This window comes from Myotis daubentonii, chromosome 6 (genome assembly GCF_963259705.1).
Source record: "Myotis daubentonii chromosome 6, mMyoDau2.1, whole genome shotgun sequence".
NCBI lineage: Eukaryota > Metazoa > Chordata > Mammalia > Chiroptera > Vespertilionidae > Myotis > Myotis daubentonii.
In genome coordinates, this window is record NC_081845.1 from 74,010,870 (window position 1) to 74,038,075 (window position 27,206).

Genomic DNA, 27,206 nt, shown 5'->3' on the forward strand with positions numbered 1-27,206 from the left:
TTAAAAATCCTTTAAGTCATTTTAGAGGGATTTGGAGAGATAGCCAAGTTGAATGCTTGTGTTCAATCTACCATCTTTCACAGGTAGTCACAAAGTAAGTACAAGTACTTTTTCTTCTGACTTTGAAGGAATGGAAATACTTAACCACCCCATTCCACTTCTACTCGAAATAGGGTATACACAGGGCCACATAACCTATCTTAAAATATCTGAAGGGCTACTATATGAAAGAAAGAACAAACTTATTCTGAACTCTTCCAGAGACCAAAGCTAGGAATAATGAGTAGAAATTTTAGAAAGTTTCTTTGGACTTAATATATAGCAGTTTAAAATTTTAATTCGTTGCCTCATGAAAGAAAAAGCTTTCCATCATGAAATGCATGTATTAATTCATAAACCCTTATCAAGTGGCCAGTAGAACTACAATAGTTTCCTTCCTGATCGGAAGTTGCTCAGGAGCTAATGGAGTAGATCAGCGATTTTCAACCGGTGTGCCGCCAGAGGCACACTGGTGTACTGCGAGAATTTTTAAAACATGCAATGCCTGACTATTTAGTCAGGAGCACTGACCTCTTTTCCCTTAGATTTTCAAATTACAAAAATGAAACAGTCAATACAACAATAGCTGCCCACTATGAATGAATCAAAATTATACCCATTTTTTTTGTCAGATCGGCAAAAAATATATATTTTTGGCATGCCACAGAATTTTAGTAATTAGTTTATGTGTGCCATGAGATGAAAAAGGTTGAAAATCGCTGGAGAAGACAGAAATCTGAGCCTAAAGATTTCTGATCCCCTAGGTCTGCCTGTTATACTACCCATAGCATTTATATTTCTTTTTCAGAGCACTTACAATTACTTGCTTAATGTCTGTCTTCTCCCTAGTCTCTGAGCTCCATAAGGGCAAGAACTGTATCTTTATTAATCACCACTTTACCACTTAGATTCAGCAGTGGTGCCTGATACATTATAGGTGCTCTTAAGCAAACCAAAATTTACATAGCAGATTCAGAAATAGTATGATGTAAATATACTATGTAATCATGGCACTAGAAAAGAAGTCTAAAAGAAACAGAATTAAGTGAAAATATGGAATTCAACCTGGAATGATAACGAGGACTTTCTCAGGGTGGTGGTGTACACACAAACTCTTTATTTTTTTTAAATTTTTCAATTACAGTTTATATTCAATATTATTTTGTATAATTCTTAAAGAACATGAAGGAGTTAGTAAGGCAAGGAAGGAAGGGAAGAGAATCCTAAGAGAGGAAACAGCATGATCAAAGTCATAAAGGCATTAAGTAACATGATGCACTCTGGCAACTTATTCAATATGGCAGGATTACAGGGCACATATTGAAAAATATGGAAAGACAGAAGACTAGAGAGCAAGAGAAGGACAAGGTCATACTAAAAAGTTTGACAATAATATGGCAATGAAGAGTTCCTCCAGACTCTTAAGCAGAAGGTCTTCCAATTTAACTAAGAAAGCTCCTTCTGGCCCTAGCGGGTTTGGCTCGGTGGATAGAGCATCAGCCTGTGGACTGAAGGGTCCCAGGATAGATTCTGGTCAAGGGCACATGCCTGGGTTGCGGGCTCAGACCCCAGTCGGGGGTGTGTAGGAGGCAGCCAATCAATGATTCTCTCTCATCATTGATTTTTCTATCTCTCTCTCCCTCTCCCTTCCTCTCTGAAATCAATAAAAAATATTTTTAAAAAAATTTTAAAAAAAGGAAAGCACATTCTGGCAGCAGTGTGTAGGATGGATGAGAGGTGGGGAAGCCAGAGGCAAGGAGACCAGTTGAAAATGTGAACGGCAGCCCTGACCAGTTTGGCTCAGTAGAGCATCAGCCTGTGGACTGAAGAGTCCCAGGTTCAAATCTGGTCAAGGGCATGTACCTTGGTTGCGGGCACATCCCCAGTAGGGGGTGTGCAGGAGGCAGCTGATTGATGTTTCTCTCTCATGGATGTTTCTAGCTCTCTATCCCTCTCCCTTCCTCTCTGTAAAAAAATCAATAAAATACATTTTTTTAAAAAAAGAAAATGTGAATGGCAGAACAAAACACTAGAACATGAACACCATTCAGCCAAGCTCTTTGCCACTTTATAGCAAGGATTGCTTTTCCTTCAGCGTCAAATAACAAGTTCCTCATTTCTCTCTGAGACCCACCAGAATGGTCTCTACTGTCAATGTTTCCACCATTCTCTGCAGAATTACTTGTGTTCTATAAAAAGATGCAGGCTTGCTCTACAGCCCTCATCTCTTCTTTCTGAGCTCTCGCCACTAACACCCTGAATGGTCCATTTACGTCAATGTAGGCTTCTTCCAGCATGTACCTCAAAACTTTTCCAGCCTCTACCCCGTACTCAATGCCAAAGTTGTTCCCTCATTTGTTACAGCAGGACCCCACTTCTTAGTACTAATTTTCTCTCATAGACCATTTGAGCTGCTATTACAAAGTACCATAGACCAGGTGGCTTATAAAAAACATAATTTATTTTCTCACAGTTGTGGAGGCTGGAAAGTCCAAGATCAAGGTACTGGTAGATTTAGTGTCTGGCAAGAGCCCACTCCCTGATTCATGGATGGTCATCTTCTCACAGTGTTCTCACATGGCAGAAAGGGCAAGCAAGGTCTCTGAGGTCTCCTTTACAAGGCACTAACCTCATCCATGAGGGCCCTGCAAAAGGCCCCACCTCCTAATACCATCATATTGGAGGTTAGAATTTCAACGTATGAATTTAGGGGTAACGGGGGGAACACAAACAGTCTATAGCTCCTTGCATCTATAATTGCTCAGTGATAGAATCTACCGTATTTCTTGCCATGCTGTTTCCAGTTATTTATGGAATTATTCTTCATTATAAACCTACAGACTCCACCAGTGCTAATGCTCTGACTCTAACCTACCATCAGCTAACACCGCTTGTGTCTTCATCTCCCCTAGTGCATTATGATCTGGCTCAGGGTGAACCAATGGCATTAACTCAGCTCATGTGTCAATACATAGGCTCTGCATATTACTTTGTCACAGTGTAAAATTCCATACTTTTAAACATCTAGATAAATAAAATATAGTTTGTATGTGTGTGTGTTTTAAATTGTATTTAGGGGGAGAGAGAGAAAAAAACATTGATTTGTTGTTCCACTTATTTTTACATTTACTAGTTGCTTCTTGTATGTGCCCTGACTGGGGATTGAAACCTCAACCTTGGTGTATCAGCATGACTCTCTAACCAACTAAGCTACCCAGCCAGGGCTTAAAATATAATTTTGATGAAAGAAAATATTCTCCTCCAAGATTTTAAGCATGATTGGCTTAAAAAACAATGTTGCCTGGCCAATATGGCTCAGTGGTTGAGCACTGACCTTTCAACCAGGAGGCCATGGTTCAATTCCTGCTCAGGGCACATGCCCGGGTTTACAGCTCAAATCACCGGGGGGGGGGGGGGGGGCATGCAGGAGGCAGCCAATCAATGATTCTCTCTCATAATTGATGTTTCTATCTCAATCTCACTCTTTCTTCCTCTCTGAAATAAATTTTTTTAAAAAACAACAATGTTACTATTTACAGTGTTTGGTATATAGAAGGCATTCAATAACTATATGATAAATGAACTTTTCAGGTCAGGAAATCAAAACAAAATGCCCAACATGGCAAACTATGCATATGTTCTAAAAATAGCAATAGTCTAAATATCAGATACATAAAAAGCACATAGTGAAAAGGTGAGCTGGAATGAAACTTTTGGGAGTTCTGACTGCTAAGCTGAGACATTTGGCTTTTACAGAGAGCCATTAAGATTTGTTTATGATCAAATATCTGCCTAAGAAAGATAGTTCTGTAACTTCCCATTTCAGGGGAAAGTATTTTCATCCTTTCAAATACCACTGAAATGACCAATCTATATACATAATCTGTATATATAAAAGGCTAATATGCAAAGTGTCCCCATGGGAGTTCGACCAGGAGATGGGGAGTTCTATTGCTTGGTATGACATGCACTGACCACAGAGGGGGGGTACAGAATGAAGGAAGGCCCCAGCAGAAGGCCCTGATCGGCCCTGATCACCGGCCAGGCCTAGGGACCCTACCTGTGCACGAATTTTGTGCACTGGGCCTCTAGTCTACATATATAAAAGCCTAAGCAACCAAACAACCAGTTGACAGGTCACTACGACACACACTGACCACCAGGGGACAGACGCTCAGCACACAGGATCAGGCTCCCTGTCTGGATTGGGCCAAAGCAACTATCCAACATCTCCCGAGGGGTCCCGGATTGCAAGAGGGCGCAGGCCAGGCCAAGGGACCCCACTGGTGCACAAATCCATGCACCGGGCCTCTAGTGTAATATAAACATAGGAATAATTCTGTTTCAGGGACAGAAAAAGAAAGTATAGGACCAAGAAACTGCTATAAGACAAAGTGCAAAAAGGACCAGATTGGGGGAAAATCGAGCAGCCTGCAATTCAATAAATGAAAAGAGGAAAAACCTGCTTAAGAGATCAGTACATGGTGTCTCATACAGAACCAGGGCCCCACGCTGTGAATGGAAGTAGCAGTGCTGCAGGGCTGTCAACAGGAGATGCCACCTGAACAACCTCATCAAGACTACCCCTGTGAAGTGGGGCCGAAAGGAACTATGGCTGGAAGGCGACTTATAAAACTAGGATTGCTGCCTGTTGCCAGGGTGAGTGTAGGAAGGTGGGACAGGGGCATTGTCAAGGAACAAACCTTGAGAAACAACCAAATTGATACATCAGTGAATTTCTCTGAGATAGCTTCCTCCCTACCTCAAACAAGCTAACATTCTAAATCTTGTACAATTACCACAGAAAATATAAACTCTTACCTCTTTTTCTTTGGGACCAAAAGAATTGCTCAAGGACCTAGATAATCTCTAACGCAACTCATCTCAAATTCCAATACTGGGCCCATGCAGATACTCTGTTAAAATGAACAAACAGAAAAACAATTATCAGGAAGTTTACACACAAACACACACACACACACACACACACACACACACATACACACTGCAAAGACTTGAGTAAAAAAAGTGAGGTTATGTTTCTGAATAGAAAGACTCAATATGACAACGATGACAATTTGCCCCAAATTAATCTCTAATGTTTATGCAATCCCAACCAAAATCCTGAAGGGATGGTATGGAGAATTTCACCAGAATTTCCTCTACTCATTCTCCAAAGCCCAGTACTTTTTCCTCAGGTAAATAATTATGAGCAAGTCCTATATTTCTGCCTTTGATCTGGTCCTGTATATACTATCTGAGAGAAACTCCTTGAAAGCTGTGGCATGTAGATGGCAGTTTTGTTCATATCCCAGTGCTAATGCAAGTTGTTTTAATTATCCATTGCTATATCATACACAACCCCAATACTTACTAACTTAAAACAGTAATCATTTGTTTGCTTGTGATTTTGCATTTGCAGGGTTCAATGAGGCAGTTCATCTCTGCTCCCCATGACACTAGCCAGGTTGTTTTGACTGAGGCTGAGGCTGGGGGTGGGGGGTCCACTTCCAAGATGGCTCCAGCTTGGTGCTGGCAGTCACATGAGAGCTCAGTGGGGCCTGTTTGCTGGAGGCCTTTAATGGGCCTTTCCATTTGACTGCATCAGTTTCCTCAGAGCATGGCTACTGGGATTCAGAAGGAGGAATGCCTGTGCTCAGAGACCCAGAATGTCACCTCTCTGCAGTCAACTGGACAAAGCAGTGACAGGCCCAGATCAGGTTGAAGAAGAGAAGACATAGATCTCTGTCCTGAGGGAAGGAGCTGCATGCATGTATAAGGAGGGACAGAATTACTTGGGGACCATCTTTGGAGATTATTTACTACTTGGGTTGTTCCTTGATTTTTTATTCCGTTGGTCATTTTGATCAGTTTCCATAAAAGATGACCAAATGTCATAGTTTAAGCCATAACCCGTCTGAGAAGTAGTCCCAAATAATTGTTAATTATCATTCATATTATGAAAGTTAGGCCTGATACATATATTTTTAATTTAGATATCCAATTATTCCATCATATTTTTTCCCTTTCTCCATTGAATTGTTTTGGAGTCTTTGTTGAAAAATCAATTTAACCATATTTATGTGGGTCTGTTTCTGAATTCTGTTTCAATGATCTATGTGTCTTGTTTATTGTACCTTTATTAAAAGTTTATAATCAGAGAATTTTGTTTCTTCAACTTGGTTGTTTTTCAAAATTGTTTTGGCTATCTTGGGCTTTTGCATAACTTTTAGATCAGCTTGAAATTTTTACCAAAAAAAAGCCTGCTGGGATTTTTATTGAAATTACATGAATCTATAGATCTATAGATCCTTTGGAGAAAACTGGTAACAAATAATATTGAGTGTTATGATCATGTAGATAATATATATCTCCATTTATTTAAGTCTTCTTGAATTTCTCTCAAGCAATAAGTATCAAATAATTTAATTTTAAATGTTTGCTTAAATAAATAAAATGCTTCAGGCATGAAACCTCACTGATTAATGTGCAAAGGACTGTGTGAGAAAAAAAATTCTGTTGTGGGCATCAAGTATTAGATTGCTAGCATAAGTAAAATATTTTCCCATCACTGTACGTGGCTTTATAATTGCAAGTGCAGGTAATGGATAACCGAATGAATTTAGATTTATAATTGGCCATCAAGAGAACTGGATTCTTGTATCTGATTTACCTGCAGAGCATGTGACCTTTATTTACTTCATTTGCATCTAAAAATAGGGTTAATCATATATTCTTCTACTTATTTTATGAGAGCACTGAGAGGAATTTAAATTAAGGTGTGGCTGACAAAACGGTGATTGTGAATATGCTTTTGAAAATGCATTAAATGCTAGATCTTTGGAGTGATGCATAAACCAATGTTCAATAGATGTAAAAGAAAAAATGTCACACAGATGCACTCTTCTCTTTTTTTCAATCCTCACCCAAGGACATGCTTAGAGAGAGGAAGGGGGAGAGAGGGAGAGGGAGAGGGAGAGGGAGAGGGAGAGGGAGAGGGAGAGAGAGAGAGAGAGAGAGAGAGAGAGAGAGAGAAACATTGATGTGAGAAACATCAATCAGTTGCCTTCTGTATATGCCCCAGACAGCAACCTTTAGTGCACCGGGCAATGCTCAACCAACTGAACCATTCTGGCCAGGCCACAGATGCACTCTTATGTGCCATCAGAGAAGTCCTTAAAAATCAGAGTTGCACAAACAGGCCAGACCTTTCAGAGAGATCTCTCAGCACACCAAAACAATTCCATAAAGAGCAAATCCTACATAATAAAAGGCTAATATGCAAATCGACCAAACGGCAGAACAACCAGTCACTATGACATGTACTGACCACCAGGGGGCAGATGCTCAATGCAGGAGCTGTCCCCTGGTGGTCAGTGTGCTCCCACAGTGGGAGAGCCACTCAGCCAGAAGCCAGGCACATGGCTGATGTGCGCAGCAGCAGTGACAGGAGCCTCTCCTGCCTCCATGGCAACACTAAGGGCCTAAGCCAGGGATGGGCAACCTTTTTGTGAGTGCATGCCAAAACCAGCAAAATCTCTGACTCAAAATTCTTCTACGTGCCAACCCTAATTTTTGAGAACATGTTACGCCTACTTGATATCTCTTAAGGTGTACGTATATGAAGAAACTTGAAGAAATAATAAAATTCATTCGAGCAACAAAAACACAGTATATGATGATGAAAAATATTTATTTTTTAATGTATACATGTTATGTAAAATTATTTATTTATCTAAGATGCACCTACACTGAATTTATCTGAAAAATAAAAAAGTCGATATTAAGAAAAAAACTAAATGGAAGATTATAAGAGAGGGTTTCGTGTGCCAGCAAAAGTTACTGGCGTGCCATGTTTGGCACGCGTGCCAGGGGTTGCCCACCCCTGGCCTAAGCCGTCAGTTGGACATCCCCCAAGGGCTCCCGGACTGCGAGAGGGAGCAGGCCAGGCTGAGGGATTCCCCCCCCCCCCCAGTGCATGAATTTCGTGCACTGGGCCTCTGGTGTATATATAAGAAAGACTTGGGCAGTGAAGGAAAAAAACAGAAAGATTGTTATGTTCTAAGAATTCCTTTATTGATAAGTTCCCTAAATCCAGATGTGTCTATGATGGTACAGACTAGCCCATGTGAGACAAGAATAATCAGTGACAAAGCCAAAAGGAAGCTAGAATTAACTATTTCCTGACTCACTCTGGCTAGGACATATAACTAGCTCCATTGGGACCATATCAGCAAAGTAGTATGATATTGTGATTTATATTAATAAATATAAATTTGGTCTTTGTCCCTTGTTTCTACATTAAACAGAGCTCCTAAAACCTTTGGGATTATATAAATGGTGAAAGCCATAAAGATGTCTTTTGTTATGTGAATGAGAGGACTTTTGGAAAGCCCCTAAATTACCTAAGGGTGGGGGCTGGTTGCCAATGGAATCAATCATGTGATTACAGGGTTGGAACTTTCAGTCCCATCCCCTGACCTCAGGGAGGGGGGGGCGGGAAGGGGCTAGAAATTGAGTTCAATCACCAATGGTTTAATCTAGCATGCCCACCTAATGAAGGCCCATAAAACTCCAAAGGACCACCCTGACCGGTTTGGCTCAGTGAATAGAGTGTTGGCCTGCGGACTGAGGGGTCCCAGGTTCGATGCCGATCAAGGGCATGTACCTTAGTTGCACATCCCCAGTAGGAGGTGTGCGGGAGGCAGCTGATCAATGCTTCTCTCTCATCAATGTTTCTAACTCTCTATCCCTCTCCCTTCCTCTCTGTAAAAAAAAAGCAATAAAATATATTTAAAAAAACAACAACAAAAAAACTCCAAAGGACTGGCCTGGAGAGCTTCCGGGTTGGTGAACACACAGAAGTGCTGGTGATGCCATTGTAGTATTCTGGTTATTATCTAACAGGAAAAGTGTAAAAGGGAAAACTAGATATAGGCATGCCATTTATATAGCTTTGCCAAAAAGCTGCATTTAACACTGTCCAAGTCTGTCCCAGCTCAATGATGGGGGAAGAGACTGGACAAAGGCAGTATAGACACATGCCCAGTAAGGTCTGGGTGATGGTAGGGAAGGTACTTGCCCATCAATCAAACCTGGGAGGGAGTTAGTGGCTAGGATGGACGTGGCCACTGAAACCTCTCAAAATCTAAATATATAAATGTCAAAGTTTCTCTCTCTCTCTCTCTCTCTCTCTCTCTCTCTCTCTCTCTCTCTCTCTCACACACACACACACACACACACACACACACACACACACACACACACGCACACACACGCCCTGTTGGGAATCCTGCTGCAGGGGGATGCTCTCCCCAGTGCCCACATGGTGCGAGGCCATGTTGAGCTCCACACACGGACTAATGGACTTTAATCTGGCCTGAATGCTGAACTTCACCCAGCTGCAACATGGAACGAAAACTCTGGACACTAGAGTTTCTGATTTTACTAAACTCCCAGCTGCCCCTTTTCCAGGGCTGGCTTAAGAGGCAGGGGACTTTGGAACCCGAGAAATGTAATTCCATGCCAATAAAGCCTTCTTCCACATTGCATCCTCCTGTGCAAGATTTAGAAAATTAATTTTCTGAAGATATCATAAGAGCCTCGCTCCCACTTGGGTCTCTCCAGTATCACTGCTCTGAACGGGCATAGAAAGTCAGAGCCCTTTCCCCTTGTCCTATGCATCATCAGGCTATTCTTGAGTTATATCCTTTTATTCTAAACTGGTAATACAGGAAGTAAAATGTTTCTCTGAGTTCTGTGAGCCACTCTAGCAAATTAATCAAATCCAAGGATGGGGTCCTGGGAACCTCCTATCTATAGTCGGTGGTCTGTCAGAAGCACAGGCGATCCATTATCTAGTCTTACAATTGGTGTCTGAAATGTGTGTGTGTAGTGGGGAGCGGGGTGGAGGACAGTCCTGTGGGACTGAACCCTTAACCTATAAAATCTGATGCTATCTCCAGGTAGCTAGTGTAAAATTGAGTTGAATTGTTGGACATCCAGCTGGTGTCCCAGAATTGCTTGGCGGTGTTTGGGGGGGAGGGGGGGAATCCACACGTCAGAATTGGATGGCGGAATCTCAACTGGTCATTCAAGAAACTTGTGAGCTATTCTTGACATTCCCTCCTGTTTCTGCTCCATAGCCAAGTCCGATAGGTTCTGCCTTCAAAGTTAAAAACAAATTCATCCACTCTTATGAATCCTGTTACCACCTCAGTTAAGCCTCCATCATCTCTCCCATGGACCACCCTTCTCCCATTTCCCTCTACACTGTATTTTTGCTAGACAGCAGCTGGAGAGATGTTTCAAGTGGATCTCCTTATCCCCACACTAAAAATCCTTCAAAGGCTTCCTCCAATACACTTGAGATATAAACCAAATTGCTTACATGACCCACAAGGTCTTCATGATCTGGCCCCTGGCTCCATGACTACATTTCATACCACGTACCACCTCATTTCTGCACACTAGCTCCCTTTCCATTCATCAAACCCACCAAATTATTTCCTGCCTCAGACCATCGTTCTAGTTCCTCCCTCTACTTAACATCTTTTCTCCTTATGGTTTACCCAGTTAACTCATTTATCTTTCAGACAACAGATAAAATGTGACTTTATCAGAAAGACACCCCCCCCACCCCACCTGGGCTCTCCAATTTAAATTAGGGCCTCCTTGAAAACTCCTTGATAATTTTATTAATCAATGTCACCCCAATAAATCCAATAAGGAAAAAAAATTAGAATCCCCTTTTATATGCTTCCATTACATTGGTAATTTTAGTTCATCCTATATAATAAAGAGGTGATATGCAAATTAACCCTCATGCCCTCACAAGATGGCTGCCTACGACCAGGCCGGCAGGGGGGTTAGTGAGGGACGACCAAATGACTGAACAGCAGGCTGCGTGGGGTGACCAGGCTGGTGGGGGGGGCGTGAGGGGTGACCAGGCTGGCGGGGGGGGGAGGGGGAGTTGGGGGCAACCAGGCTGGCAGAAGGGGCAGTTGGAGGTGACCAGGCTGGCAGGGAGGCAGTAAGAGGCAACCAGGCCAGCGGGGGGGGGGGGGGAAGGGGGGCAGTTAGGGGTGACCAGGTTGGCAGGGGATGCAGTTGGGGGCGACCAGGCTGGCACACAGAGGCAGTGAGGGGTGATCAGGCCGGCGGGGGGAACAGTTAGGGGCGACCAGGCAGGCAGGTGAGTGATTAAGAGCCAGCGGTCCAGGATTTTGAGAGAAATGTCCGACTGCCGGTTTAGGCCCGATCCCAAGGATCGGGCCTAAACCGGCAGTCAGATATCCCCCGAGGGGTCCAGGATTGGAGAGGGTGCAGGCTGGGCTGAGGGGACCCCCCCGCCCCCCGCACAAATTTCGTGCACCAGGCCTCTAGTATAATTATAAACATATATAGATTTACATATATATGGTTGTCCTTACCAGACTATAAGCTCCAAGAGGGCACAACTCATGTCCATTGTGCCTATCACTGAATTCCCAGTGTCCAGCACAGTGCTTGGCACAATAACTATTTTTTAAAATGACCCAGTAAGATGGACAACTCCATATTTACATGAGGACACTAAGACCCAGGGTGAAACAACTTTTAAGAACTAAAACAGTATTCTGATAACTGACTAGAAAGCATAAGAGAATTGTTTTCCAGCATGGTCTATTTGATTCCGTAGACTATTAGATTATTACCATCTAGCCCAGCACCGTAGTGCCCCCTTATCTGCAGGAGATACTTCCCAAGACCCCCAGTGGATGCCTGAAACCACAGATAGCACCAAACCCTATATACATGTTTTTTTCAATTCCTGGCCAGTGTGGAGTTTGCATGTGCTCCCCATGGATTTTCTCCAAGTATTCCAGTTTCCTCTCACATCCCAAAGATGTGCACATGAGGTGAACTGGCGTGTCTAAATTGTTCCAATCTGAGTGCATGTGGGGGCGGGGGTGTGTGTGAGTGGCCCTATCATTGAAGGTGTCCTGTCCAGGGTGGAGTCCTGCCTAGTGCCCTGAGCTGCAGGATAGGCTCTGGCCACCCCTGACCCAGAACTGGGACAAGCAGGTTGAAAAATAATTATCTTATTGTTTTTATTACTTTTCCTTAAATGTATATATAGCTCACATTTATTTCAATGTTTAACACGAAAAATGTTTTGGTCTTTGTTTAGAAGTTTGGTGGGTTTTGTGGCCAGAATATGCTGTAGAAACTTAACTCCTGTTTATAGCAATCAGACTATGGAAAAACTGGTTTCATTGTATGTCGTTTTCACTTAAAGAAATAGTTTCCCAAGAACCTATCTATGAATTTAAGTGAGGACTTAGTATACATACATATATATGATAACGTTTAATTTCTAAATTAGGCACACTAAGTGGTTAACAATAACTAATAATATATTAGAACAATTATAACAAAATACTGTTATGTGACTGAAGATTCTCAAGGTATCTTATGGTACTGTACTCACCTTTTCACTTCACGGAAACACTTTATGGCTTCTCTTTGGTATATCCGAATTACCAACATCACTACTTTTGCGCTTTGGGGCCATTTTTAAATAAAATAAGTGTTACTTGAACACAAGTACTTGGGTACTGGGACAGTCAATTCGATAACCAAGATGGCTACTAAGTGGCTACGGAGGGCGTATATAGCGTGGATAGGTGGACAAAGGAATGTTTCATGCCCCAGGTGGACAGAGTGGCAGGACATCACGAGATTTCATGACACTATTCAGAACGGCTGCAATTTAAAACACTGAGTTGTTTATTTCTGGAGGCTTTCATTTAAGATTTTTGGATCAGACTGTGGAAAACAAACCTGCAGATAAGGGGGAACTACTACTGTATTGTGGCTTCTACTAGGCTTTTCTCGATGTCTATGCGTTCACTCACATGTGTTTTCAGACTTGTAGTCTAGGTGATAAAATTTTTAAGGATTTCTTCCTTAAGAATATGTTCTAATTTTTCTTTAATGTTTTTCACCATTTCAATCATCTACAATTCACGATCCCGGAAAAGTATTTACCTGGTTAGAGTCAAACAAGTGAAATAACTAGCAAAAGACACAGGACATTTTTTTTTTTTTTTCTTGCTGGATCAGTGACTGTACCGGACGCGAACATTAAATGACTTAAAACTGTAACTTTTCAGAGTGCTTTCCCTAAAATAACTTTGTGCAACTCATTTCTAGTCACAGCAGGTAAAATTTCTTCCACAGCCGTTCAGACTAATTCTATTGCCATTTTTGCTACGGCACAACTGCAGGATTTAAAAGGCCAGGCTTCCATGCAGGCTTTCCTTGTCTCATTTCCTTATCACAGCGCAAGAATCTCTGTTGTGTCCTTGGGTACAGCTTCGAGTCAAATAAAAAGTCGACTTAATCGCACTGAGAATGCCCAACAATCCCCTGGGAATGGAAAAGGGGGGTGAGGAATGCTTTTGGGGGCTTCTTCAAGAAGTTTCCCTCAAATTTGCATCCTCAAATTTATTCTCGAAGGCATACTTGGGTTTTCTCTTTTTCCCACCCCCACTTAAAAAAAAACTGTGGTAAAATATAGTAATAACAAAATTTACCATTATGACCATTTTGAAGGGGCATTAAATACATTCACCTTGTTATGCAACCATCACCGCTATCCATCACCAGAACTTTTTTCATCTTGCAAAATTGAAACTTTACCCATTGAACCTAGGCAGTAAAATGCTCCTTGAATAGATAATGCCGCATCGTTTTGTGTTTGTTTTTCTCTTTTTGTTCCAGTTTACATTCCAGTTGCTGGGTAGGAAAAATTCACTTACTTCACATCCTCACTAACACTTGGTATTTTCCTTCTCTCTATTCCACTCTGAAATATAAAAACAACGGAAGCAAAGTGTAGACTGGCTTTGGGGAACCCTTTTAATTTCTGGTTTGGTTCTCTGAATTATTAACCACTTCAGACTTCTCCTTTGTCCAGCCACGAGGTGCGGACTGCGAGTGCGTTTTCGACTTTGTTCGACAGGTTTGCTTACTCTGCCCCTCGGATGCCATCCGCTCAAGAACACAAGGTGTGCGGCCAGGCAGGTCCCGGGCGCCCGGGGGGTCTGAGCGCTGTGCCGGGGACCTTCAGGAGGCCTTCGTCCGCCAGCTTCCCTTTGCCAGAATCCACGCTCCGGGAGCTCCCGTCGCCTCCGGTCTCCCCGCAGCGCTCCGGGTTCCCGGGGGGCACGCGGGACGCGGCGCGGTCCTCCGCCAGCAGCCGGCAGCCGGGCGGAGCCGGCGGAGAACCGGTCCCGGGGGCGCATGCGCAGACCGAGCCCGGCGCATGCTCCGCAGCGCGGCGGGTCCACAGATGTGGGGAGAGGAGTCTCCCGCGCCCTTCCATCCCCGGCGCAGCTGCCGCGGAACCGCTGGTTCTTGGCCCTCATCGCCCATAAAGTTCGTTAAAAAAAATCATAGTCGTTCTTAAAAGAGCGAAAGAGGGCGCGAGCCAGCCGGGCGGCCCCGCCGGGGGAGCGGGCGCGCTGGGAGGAGGTGGAGGTGACGGCGGCGGCGGCGGCAGCTGTTGCGCCGCGACCAGGAGGAGCCGGTCGCGCCGGGCTGGGCTGCGGGGCCGCGGCCGCGGGGGGACGGTGAGTAGCGGCTCGCGCTCCGGGGCGGCGGCGCTGCACTCACTCGCCGTCTCCAAGGGCTGAGGACCCGTCCGGCTCCGCTGGGGCGGGATCCGCCTCTCCCCGGCGTCCCGGGATGTGCCTTTCTCCAGGGACTGGAGGGGGGCTCGGGGGTCAGGAGCCTCCAGGCCCGGCTCCCATCCCCCGGCCCCGGCCGCCCAGCGCCCGCCTCCCCGCCTCTGAGCGCGGTGTCCTCGGTGCGGCTGGAGGAGGTGGGCGGCCGCGCCTTCCCGGAGCCCCCTCCCAGCGCCCCGCGGTCCGGTCTTCCCGGGTGTGGGTGCCTGGAATGGCCCGTTGGGCGGGAGAGCGCGGGGTGGGGCGGGGGCGAGGCGCTGCGCCTCCATCCTGGCCGAGCTCCCGGCGCCTGGCTCTCCCCCGGTCCCCGGCCTGGGAAGGGGCGACTCCGGCGGGGCGGGACCCCAGCCCAGGGGCGTTCAGGCCCGGGTGAGGTTGGATGGGGAGCAGGGTCTGGAGCTCTGCCCTGGCTTTCAGACCCCTCTCGTCCCTCGGGGGGCCCACCCTCCCCTAGTTGCTCGCTCAGACAGCCCGGGTATGAATGAGCCCGTCTGCGCTCTCTCATTGGCACTGGGTGTCCCCGACTTGCTTTACTCCAACCAGGAGCCCCAGGCAGCTCGCTCCCCGCAGGCGAGGAACCCGAGGGTGTGGAGGCGAGTAGTAAACCTCACTGCCTAGTAGTTGGGGACCGTTTATTTCTCTAGGTTTTCTGTAACTCTTAACATCGAGGTAATTCCATTGAACCCTAGGCGTGTTGCAGTATTTTTAAAATATAATCACAACTGTATTTAAGTGCAGGCTGTGATGGAAACAAACAACCACATCTCTTCTGATCAGTGAGTTAACTCATCCTTTCCTTTTCTAATATATAAGACTGCATTGGTTGGCAAAAAAAAAAAAAAATCTTTAAAATTAAATTTGGGGTAAAAAGGTATGTAGAGCGTTACTGTCAATCTTTTAAATTGTACTCAGAATTGTGCTTATTTTCTAAGAATAGTTTCGATACAGTGCTTTAAGACTATAGAGGAGTGGCTGCTAATCACAAAAACGGTGTTAAAATCTGATAGCACTTTTCTTTCTTCAAATTTTATTATTTTTTAAATGACCATATAGTAAAATTGACTTTTTGTGGAGGTGTATTCTGTGAATTTTAGATTCATGTAACCACATGACAATCAGGATGTAGAACAGTTCTACCGCTCCTCCCCCCCCAAAAAAAACACAAAACTCCAACAAACTATGGTATCCTTTCCCTAACTCATCAATTACAGATGCTCCTCAATTTATGGTGGGGTTAGACCTGATAAACCCACTATAAGTTGAAAATAACTCGAAATGCATTTAATACACACTATGTTGTAGGGTATCAGTTGTTTACCCTCCTTATTTCCTGGCTGAGTGGGAGCTGCTACCCCCTATTTCTGCCCCCCCCCCCCCCCAGTCCAGCATCACAGGAGTATATCATACTGTATATCACTAGCTTGAGAAAAGGTCAAAATGCAAAATTTGAAGTAAGGTTTCTACTGAATTCCTATCGTTTTCACACCATCGTAAAATTGAAAATTGTAAGTCGAACCATGTTAAGTCTGGGACCATCTGTACTGTTTGTTCATTCCTAGAATATCATATAAATGGAATCAGGTAATATGTAACCTTTTGATGCACTTTTTTGAGATTCCTCCAAATTGTTGCATGTATCATCAATTTTTTTAAGTTGCTAAGTAGGATGCCATGAGATGGATCTGTCAGTTTATACATCCACCCATTGAAGGACATTTGGGTTGGTTCCAGTTTTGAGTGATTATGAATAGAACTGGTATCAACATTGGTGTACAGGTTTTATTGTGAACCTGAGTATTCATTTCTCTAGGCCAGTGATGGCAAACCTTTTGAGCTCAGCGTGTCAGCCTTTTGAAAAACCCTAACTTAACTCTGGTGCTGTGTCATATATAGAAATTTTTTGATATTTGCAACCATAGTAAAACAAAGATTTATATTTTTGATATTTATTTTATATATTTAAATGCCATTTAACAAAGAAAAATCAACCAAAAAAACGAGTTCACGTGTCACCTCTGACATGCGTGTCATAGGTTCGCCATCACTGCTCTAGGCTATTGCTAGGGTCATGTGAAGTATGTGTAACTTTTAAGAAATTTTTACACCGATTTCCAGAGTAGCTGTATCACTTTGCATTTTGACCAGTGACAATGTGAGAGTACTAATTGCTCCACAGCCTCCCTAGCACTTTGTATTGTCAGTATTTTTAAGTTTAGCCATTCTAATAGGCATTGAGTGGTGTCTTGTGGTTTTAATGTGTCTTAAACTAATGGATAAAGATGTTGACTATCTTTTCATGTGCTTATTATTTAGATTTCTTATGTTGAATTTTGAGGGATCTTAATATGCTCTGGATAAAAGTTATTTGCTCAACATGTGTTTTGCAGATATTTTCTCCCAGGCTGTAGCCTGTCTTTCACAGAGCAGATGTTTTAATTTTCATGAAGTTTAACTTATCAGTTTTACATTTTGTGGATCTTTTGGTATCATGTCTAAAGAATTCTGCCTAACTCCAGGTCAAGAAGGTTTTCACCTTCTAAAAATATTTTTCCAAAAATTATAATTTTACATTTCTACCTATGATTCATTTGGGGAATTATTTGTATAAAGTGTGAGGGGCTCAGCAGCGGCATGGCTCAGTGGTTACACATCAACCTATGAACCAGGAGGTCATAGTTCAATTCCCAGTCAGGGCACATGCCCAGGTTGCTGGCTCTATCCATTGGGGGGCGTGCAGGAGGCAGCAAATCAGTGATTCTCATCATTGATGTTTCTGTCTTGCTCTTCCCCTCCCTTACTCTCTGAAATCAATAAAATAAAATTATATATATACTAGGGGCCCGGTGCACGAAATTCGTGCCCTGGGTGTGTGTGGGGAGGGGAGTGTCCCTCAGCCCAGCCTGCCCCCTCTCACATACTGGGAGCCCTCAGGCGTTGACCCCCATCACCCTCCAATCGCAGGATCAGCCCCTTGCCCAGGCCTGATGCCTCGGCCAGAGGCGTAGACCCCCATCACCCTCCGATCGCCTGATCGGCCCCTTGCCCAGGCCTGACACCTCCGCCAGAGGTGTCACCAATCACCGGACCGGCCCCTTGACCAGGCCTGAGGCCTCTGGCAGAGGCGTCAGGCCTGGGCAGGGGATCCCCAGCTCCCCGCGGTTGCAGGCTCTGCCCCTGCCCAGGCCTAATGCCTCTGGCTGAGGCGTCCGGCCCGGGCAGCGGGGACCCGCAGCTGCAGCGGCCCCGCGATCATGGGTTCCGCTTTAGGCCCAGGCAAGGGACCCCTAGCTCCCGGGACTGCCAGCTTCGACCGTGCCCAGCTCCCATCGCTGGCTCCACCCCTACTTCCTGCTATCACTGGCCAGGGCGGAAAAGGCGCCTGATTCTCCGATCATGGCTGGGGGGCAGGGCAAAGGTGGCCCCAGGGCCGCCTTTGTCCTGCCCCCCAGCTCTTAGCTCCCCCCTGGGTTTCCGATCACTGTCAGTGGCAGGGGGCTTCTTCCTGCTTTCCCTTTCGCCTCCCTGCATTGTGCCTACATATGCAAATTAACCGCCATCTTGTTGGCAGTTAACTGCCAATCTTAGTTGGCAGTTAATTTGCATATAGCCCTGATTAGCCAATGAAAAGGGTATCGTCGTATGCCAATTACCATTTTTCTCTTTTATTAGATAGGATATATATATATATATATATATATTTATATATATATATATTTTAAGTGTGAGGGGAAGATTTACTTTTTAAAAATATGAATGTCCAGTTGTTCCATCACCATTTGTTGAAAAGACTGTCTTTCTCCATTGAATTGTTTTTGCGCCTTTGTAAAAAAAGTCAATTGGCTATATTTGTGTGTATCTAATGTGGGGACTTCTGTTCTATTACATTGATTTATGTATCTTTCTCTTTGCTAGAATCATACTTTTTTCAATTAAGATAGCTGTATAGTATATTAATATCAGGTAATAAGACTTCTTCCAATCTTATTCTTTCTCAAAATTGTTTTAGCTATTCTAGTTCCTTTATCTTTCCATGTAAAGTTTAAAATCAATTTGTGTCTAACTGCAAAAAAATCCTGCTGTTACTTTGGAATTGCATCAAACCACAGGTCAATTTGGGGAGAATTGCTGTTTTTACTTTATTGAGTCTTCTCATCTATGAACATAATACAGCTTTCTATTTATTTTGGTCTTTGTTTCATTAGCATTTTGTAGTTTCCAGCATACAGATCCTGTACGTTTTGTTAGATTTATTCCAAAGTATTTAATATCTTTGGAATTCTTATAAATGTCATTTAAAACTTTTTGGTTTCAAATTGTACATTGTTAGGATATAGAAATACATTTGAGAGTTGCGTGCTGCTCTTTATTGTGCATCCTTACTAAGCTCATTTGTTAGTGCAGGATTTTTTTTTTTTTAATTCCTTGGAGTTTTCTACATAGATACTCATGTCATCTGTGAATAGAGACAGTTTTCTTTCTTTTTTCCCTAATCTGTAAGGTGTTTGTTTGTTTTGCCTATTGCCTTGGCTAGGACTTCGAGTATGATGAATAGGAGAAGTGAGAGTGGACATTTCCCATAAGGGGGAAAATGATCAGTCTTTCACAATTAATTATGATGTTAGCTTCAGGATGTTTTAATAGATGCCCTTTATCCGGTTGAAGAAGTCCTCTCTGTTTCTAGTTTGCCAAGCGTTTTTCTCACAAATGGATGTTGAATTTTGTCCAATATTTCCTTGGCATTACTTAGTATGGTGATGTGTTTTTTCTTCTTTACTCTGTTAATATGGTGGATTATATTGATTGATTTTTGAGCATTGAACCCACTGGTGTTAATTCTTAAAAAGTTTCGTAGAAGTCTTCGATGAAGTCACCTGAGCCTGGAGATTCCTTTTTAACTTTTAAGTTACAAATTCAATTTCCTTAATAGTTATGGGGCCATTCAGATTATCTGTTTTATAGAGGGTGAGTTGTGGTAGTTCATACTTTTCAGTGAATTGGTCCATCTCATCTCAGTTTTCAACTTTATGTAGAGTTGTTTGGTGTATTTATTCTTTTGAATCTGCAAAGTCTGTAATGATTGATATCCCTATTTTATTACTGACTTTGGTAATTTGTGTGTTCTTTTTTCTGTTTGTCAATTTTATTGATCTTTTTAAAAATCCAGCTTTTTGTTTCATTAATTTTATCTTTCTGTCTTCAATTTTATTAATTTCCATCCTTTTGGGGTTTATTTGCTCTTCTTTTTGTACTTTCTTTAAGTGGGAGCTTAGATTATTGATTTGAGATTTTTCCTAAAATAAGCATTCACTGCTATAAATTTTCCCTCTGCACATTAACTGTGTCCCATAAATTTTGACATGTCTTCATTTTTATTCATTTCAATTACTTTTAAATTTTTCTCTTGAGCTTCTTCATTGGCCCACAGATTGTTTAGAGGTCTATTAATAAAGATTCAAAAATGAATGATACTGTGGCCCTTCATTTTAAAGAATTTACATTAGATAAACAGTGGAGAGGAGACCTTCATCATGGAAACAAATTCTTGCAATTCAGTGTAACTATTTTCTGATAAGACAAGTATAGCTTATTTTATATTGTACAGTTTTTATGTCATGAAAAAATAATTTTATTTTCATTTTAAACCGCAGATTTGAGAAGATCTGATCACCTGGAAACAAAGTTGGTACAGAAACCTTTTCAACTCCAAAAATGTTGGAGGAAGATATGGAAGTGGCCATCAAGATGGTAGTTGTTGGGAATGGAGCAGTTGGAAAATCAAGTATGATTCAGCGATATTGCAAAGGCATTTTTACAAAAGATTACAAGAAAACCATTGGAGTTGATTTTTTGGAGCGACAAATCCAGTATGTATTTGGCCATTTTATCTTTTGGTTTTGATTTGTGAACTGTGTCCAAGACTTTTGCCAGAATAATAGTAACTAATCACAGTCCAGTCCAAGGTTAGGCCTCAGAGGCAGTGGCTCATGAAATAGTTGTTGGTGGTTTTCGGTTACTCGTGCTGTACGTACTAAAGTATCTTTATCTTTCTGCCCTTCCCCACCTTCATCTCTTCTCCCTTCCTCTCTCATGTTCTTTTCCTATTCCCCTCCAGCCTCCCTTTTCATTTTATCTTATATCTGTTCTGTATTTATTGGTGGCACTTTAAGCACTTCTTAAACACAAACTGATACTTGAGTCTAGTGAGATTCCATGCACTATTTTATTTGAAAGGAAAGTTACTTATCTGTCAGAATACTTCTCATCTCTTATAATATGGGATCCGTTTGTTTAAAATGTCTCTTCTCTTTTTAAAACTGGGCAAGACTATATAGAAGTTACAGAGTTAATAATTAATAATTCGTTTTTACTCTAAATAAATAAGAGAAAGCAGGTTTGGGAGGATTAAATACTTCTGTGAAAAGGAACTCTTCAAGAAATCCAATTTGAGCCGAAACCGGTTTGGCTCAGTGGATAGAGCGTCGGCCTGCGGACTGAAAGGTCCCAGGTTCGATTCCGGTCAAGGGCATGTACCTGGGTTGCAGGCACATCCCCTGTAGGAGATGTGCAGGAGGCAGCTGATCGATGTTTCTCTCTCATCGATGTTTCTAACTCTCTATCTCTCTCCCTTCCTGTCTGTAAAAAATCAATAAAATATATTTAAAAAAAAAAAGAAATCCAATTTGATTCTAATACAAATCAAAGTAACACTTTTTGTCATTAGTCTTGAGAACTTTATAGGGTATCTTAAATTGTAAGAGACAAACTAAATTGTATTACAGAAATAAGTAACATTAAACAAATCTGATTTAACTAGCCCAGACATTAGCATCAAAGATAATTGTGTTCATTGTTTTAATGATGGTTGGATTTCTAATTTGTATTCTGTTATCCTGTTTGTAAAACTATTTTTGTGCCTGGCCGGTGTGGGTCAGTGGTTGAGCATCGACCTATGAACCAGGGGGTCACTATTTGGTTCCTGGTCAGGGCACACGCCCAGGTTACAGCCTCGATCCCCAGAGGGGGGATGCAGGAGGCAGTGGATCAATGATTCTCTCTCAAAGTTGATGTTCTATCTCCCTCTCTCTTTGAAATCAATAAAAATATTTTTTTAAAGAATTTTTAAATATTTTTGTATTTGTTTCCTTTAGATATTTTAAGAAGATTAATGCTTATGTTTTTGTACTTGTTATCTGAATCAAATTAATATTTTAAGTATATGGTCGATTCTCATTATTTGTGGACTCTGCATTTGCAAATTCACCTACTTGCTAAAATTTATCCATAATCCCAGAATCAATACTCGCAGTGCTTTGGTGGTCATTCGTGGACATGCACAAAGCAGCAAAAAATTTGAGTCACCCTACACACACATTCCCAGCCTAGGTGGAACAAGACGACTGTCTGTCTTTTTATTTAGTCTCTCAGACTGTAAACAAGTGTCTTTTTAGTGTTCTGTTTTTGTGCCACATTTTTGTTGGTGATTTCACTGTTTAAAACGGCCCCCAAGCATAGTACTGAAATGCTGTCTAGTGATCCTAAATGCAAGAAGGCTGTGTGATGTGCCTTGCAGAGATAACACATGTGTTAGATAAGCCTCATCCAGGCATAAGTTATAGTGCTGTAGGCTGTGAGTTCAATGTTAATGAATTAACAACATATATGAAATAAGGTGTCTTTAAACAGAACCACACAAAAACAAGGTTATGTATTGATCAGCTGATGAGAATGTAACCAGGGGCTCGCAGGAATTTAGCCCTGTATTTCCCATAAGAGCAGTAGGTTAGTTTTTGCTATTTCAGTGTTCGCTGTGACTTAATAGAATGTGAGCAAGACAGTGGACTGTATGACAGAGTAAATTTTTGAGTTAAAGGGCAACCAAGCAGGTAAGCTGCAGTTTTCCTTTCCAGTTCTATCACTTGTGTAGCAGAGGAGAGCAAAAACTGACCTGAGGGAATTCCTCTTTCCCAATACTGCTCGGCTGAGGCCACTAACTGTGAATGTTGTCAAAGGGGAAAACATGGCAGGTAAATTCAAATCATGTGTAAAGTTAAAACTTTGCAGGAATGTCTTTCACTGTTACTTCCACTTGCTAATTGTATCTGCATTTAAAACTACTCAGACTTTTTCAGAGTGAAAACAATGTTTTTTAATACTTCCAAATTTGAAAGATAAAAATATACACAAAGCTATATTACTAAAGACATTTTCTTTACATTGAAATCTATCTCTTGTTTCAGAGTTAATGACGAGGATGTCAGATTAATGTTATGGGATACGGCAGGTCAAGAGGAATTTGATGCAATAACAAAGGCCTACTATCGAGGTAAATTGTGGGGGGTTTTGTTTGTTTGGGCATGTTCTTTTGGCTAAACAGAGAACTTTGCTTTTTTTGCTTCTCATAGAAAGGGTTCTCTTTAAGAATACTTAAATTAATTTCAAAGCAATTTTTTAAAATGCCAAGTCATTTTTCTTCAAAGGATCTTGATGAGGGGTAAATAGTATTTGTAATATAGGGTGCTGGTCTCTGTCTTTAGAATTACATGATTTATACAGGCATCCCCGGACCTAGTCGGTCAGCAACTGGTAAATGCCTATCTCTGTCCCCAAGGAAGTGACTAGATAGTCAGAGAGTGAAAACTATCATACAAAAAAGTAAAGCCCCTGTAAATAGGATGACATTTTGTTATTACATGAAATTTCATGGGTAAAGCCTTTTCAGTGTTAAAGGAGTTCAAAGAAGTGTGAGATACATGTGAAAGGAAAGAACTACAACTGTAGGATTTAAGATCTAAAATGTAGGGTTAAATTCCTCAAAAGAGCTTAGATTTCTAAGTTTCCATTACATTTTTCTAAAATTTTGTCCTTTTCTTATGGAATTTAAAACAGCATTTTTAGTGTTCCTCCAACTCACTGCCAATGGTGATTGTGATGAGAACAAAGTAACTGAAAGCTTAAGCTAGACAGCCGTGGGCAAACTTTGGCAGGATCCGGCCCATTTGAAATGAATAAAACTATTGAAAAAAAAGACCGTACCCTTTTATGTAATGATGTTTACTTTGAATTTATATTAGTTCACACAAACACTCCATCCATGCTTTTGTTCTGGCCCTCTGGTCCAGTTTAAGAACCCATTGTGGCCCTCAAGTCAAAAAGTTTGCCCACCCCTGATTCTAGTACCATGTAACATTATGGCCTATTGATGCTTTTGAATATATATGTTGTTTTTTCCCACTTTTGAAAATGTGGGATTTATTATTATGCAACTGAGGTCTAATAAAAACATAATTACAGTAACATATAAGCAAGCCAAAAAGTTGGCTTTCTAAATTGTTACCAAGGAAACTTGACTTCCACTGCCCACTCTAAGAAAACATTTTGGGTCCTTGAGAAATAAGGGAGGTACACCTCTCAGGTGTCATCCTAATAATGTCACCATTCCTTACTGCACACTCTTTTTACTGTGTCCTTAAAGGCTTCCCATCTATTGAAGCTTTGATTATCGCTCTCCTGTGGTGTGAGGTGAAATTATGTTCTTACTCCCAAAGCTCTTAAAATAGATCAAATTATGAATTTCATGAGCATTGACACTTTTGATTAATGGGTACTAACTGCACAGTTTATTCTTGAGTAAAGATTATTTGTACTTTTTTAGTGGGGTTATTATACCACAACTGCCTCCTCCCCTCTCCCTACACAAAACAGGAAAAAATAAAACAAACAGAAAACCTAGGTGGAAACATCAACAGGTAGGAGGAATGCATGAAATTGTTTACTTCTCTATAAAGACTTGCCCTGAAATATATGTTCTTTTTGTGAGGAAGAAAAATAGGTTGGGCTATTTTTAAACTTTTGATGAGTTGATATGATAGTATTTTTAATCAGTATGCTACTTTTGGAGAATATATTTATTATTATGAACCTCTAGCTTAAAAAAGGCAAAACTGGTCAAATGTCAAAAATTATTTGATTTGTATGTAAATAAAAAGGAGAAAATGTTGGAACCATACAGTTAAGTAGATCAGTTGGGTCCCTGATTAAAAATGACCAGGTAGCCTGGCTGGCGTGGCTCAGTGGTTGAGTGTCGACCTATGAACTGGGAGGTCACAGTTTGGGTTACAGTCTCGATCCCCAGTAGGGGGGGCATACAGGAGGCAGCCAATCAATGATTCTCTCTCATCAGCGATGTTTCTCTCTCTCTCTCTCTCTCTCCCTCCCTCCCTCTCCCTCCCTCCCTCTCTCTCCCTCCCTCCCTTCCGCCCTGAAATAAAACATATATTTTAAAAAAAGACCAGGTAGCTAAAAATATTTTAATTTGCACTGTACTTGAATATTAATGCTTTCTCCATTTTTGCCGTAGGACCGTGTTCAATATTATTATCTTTTAACTTTTAAAATTTGGTTCATTCAGTTTGTTGTGTACTTCTTGTTTCATACTTTTAAGGTGTCCAGAAATCATGATTTTTCTTTACTATATCTACAGAAAACATTCTGGGCCAGAAACTAAAAAGAGCCCTAACTAGTACTTACATTTTAATTTACAGTGGGTGTTTAAATTTCTTTCCAGTTTGTGAACTAAAAGGCTTTAAACAGCTTGGATTTCCCTATATTTAACATTTTTAACTTAAAGTAATCTCAAGCATATAAGTAGATGTCTGTTAAAAGCTTTTCTTAAAATGCAACTAACTTTTTTAGTTCCTCCTTATACTGCTTTTTCTTTTTGGTCAGCAGTGGAAGCCACTTGGTTTTCACATCCTTGGGAGAGAAGGTTGCTTCCCACACCAATGGATTAAAAGTCCTGAGCTTTTATCTGATTAGACCACTCTTGACCAGATTACAGTAAGTAGTTAGAGGAATGGGATTACCCTAATTGGCTTGGTGCATTTAGGGCCTCAACTCCCAGAGCAGAGGCTACAGTTAGCCTGTCTAAACCCTGGCTAGTGTACAGTGGGGGAGGGGTGTTCTCAGGAAGGGAGGGGAACTGGATGCCAGTTAGGCAACCAGGTAATACTTGCTAATAGTATAGATTCAGATGATGATGTAATTAAATAGAAATAAAGACTAGGAAGAGAAGGAAAGGGCTAGCTAGGAAGCATGAATTAAGTAAAATATGGATTTAGTGGTGAAACAATATGCTTTATGAAATTATGACTTACTGATTTATGTCCTAGAAATGTATTATTCAAGATGCATAAACATTTTGTAAATTTTATTTTAAAAAAAGAACAATTTCACTGTAATTCATTTAAAAGACCTATTATACCAAACACCATTGCTCTAAGGCATTTTTATATTTTTGGAATGCTGGCTTTATTGTATAGTGAGACATGTTGAAACATGACTTCCTTGTAAATAGGTTAGAATAGAGCACAGATCATATTAGGAAGCCTTTTGGGATCCCAAATTATTCCTCTTAAGCTCTTTAAAAAAATTCTTTATTGTTGTATTACATATGTCCCCCTTTCCCCCCCATTGTCCTTTCCCGCCTCCCCCCGCACCCCCCCCAGCCCCTCTCTGTGTCCATTGGTTATGCTTATATGCATACGAGTTAAGTCTAGCCTAGGCAGTAGAAACCATACTTAGTACAGAAAGTTGCATACAACATGAAATAACTTTTCATGATACTTTTTTACTGTGATTGGTTCTAAGAAAAAGATGCTTCTTTCTATGCTTTAGATTATATAGAGTGTCCAAGAGAATAAGGGACAAGCACTTCAATCCAGAGTAATATCTATATAACTAGAGGCCCAGCACACAAAGTCGCTCGGTAGTCCACCACCTCGCCCACCGCACGCCCTGCCCACCCGCCTGCTGCCCCACCATGCTTGCAGCTCCGCCCATCTGCCTGCAGCTGTTCGCAGCATTTGAACTCTCTTAAGGGTGGTTGGGAGGGAGTTTCCAATCCCATTCCTTTTCCTCTGATGGTTTCCTGCCCCTCCCCCTTTCCCTATGCTGGTCAGAAGAGCCTCTGGCTGCTCCCCCCTCAAGGGCTAATCGGGAAAGAGCCTTTGACCTTGGCTATAAAAGCACCTGTCTAATCACTGAGCTTATTAGGCCACCTGGAGTCCAGATGCGTAAGTTACTTCAAATAAACATTGTTGGGGTGTGTGTGAAAATTTAGGTCTTTGATATTGAGAGGAAAAAGCTATTGCTTTAAAATAATGACAACACCTATTTCAAATATTGTAATGAAAGTATGAAAAAAAAACCCTCGCATAAAAAGGCTGCAAAAATGTTATTTTACTTTGAAGACAGTAATAACTGAAAATAACAGGTTTTTTTCATGCCACATCCTAAAAAGGTAGGTGCTTTTTTATGTTTTAGGCCTATACAAAGGTCTTAAAAGACCCCTGACCTTGCTTTCTGAAGATTTTAGGTTAACACGTTTGTCTCAAAAACTGTGAGGTGCCTAATTTTTAAAACAACCAGCCACACCCC

General features: G+C 41.8%; 1 protein-coding gene and 1 long non-coding RNA gene across 3 annotated transcripts in view; one reads left to right on the plus strand and one right to left on the minus strand.

The window, feature by feature from the left end:
- Nucleotides 1-14,253, minus strand: part of LOC132237190 (uncharacterized) — an 81,126-nt gene extending 66,873 nt beyond the window's left edge. Inside the window, exons 1-2 of the long non-coding RNA XR_009453478.1 lie at nucleotides 12,512-14,253; nucleotides 4,861-4,955 (exon numbers count right to left, since the gene is read on the minus strand). This is a non-coding gene — a long non-coding RNA (uncharacterized LOC132237190). The remainder of the gene's footprint in view (nucleotides 1-4,860; nucleotides 4,956-12,511) is intronic.
- A 153-nt stretch (nucleotides 14,254-14,406) lies between these two features.
- The window catches only part of RAB23 (RAB23, member RAS oncogene family), a 29,092-nt gene continuing 16,292 nt past the window's right edge, over nucleotides 14,407-27,206 (plus strand). The window contains exons 1-3 of one of the 2 annotated variants that reach the window (XM_059701301.1): nucleotides 14,407-14,657; nucleotides 20,420-20,635; nucleotides 23,009-23,094. In XM_059701301.1, the coding sequence (XP_059557284.1) occupies nucleotides 20,481-20,635; nucleotides 23,009-23,094 (241 nt within the window). In that variant the 5' untranslated portion in view covers nucleotides 14,407-14,657; nucleotides 20,420-20,480. Of the gene's footprint in view, nucleotides 14,662-20,419; nucleotides 20,636-23,008; nucleotides 23,095-27,206 lie in introns of both variants that reach the window. The other variant, XM_059701300.1, reaches the window with a different exon arrangement.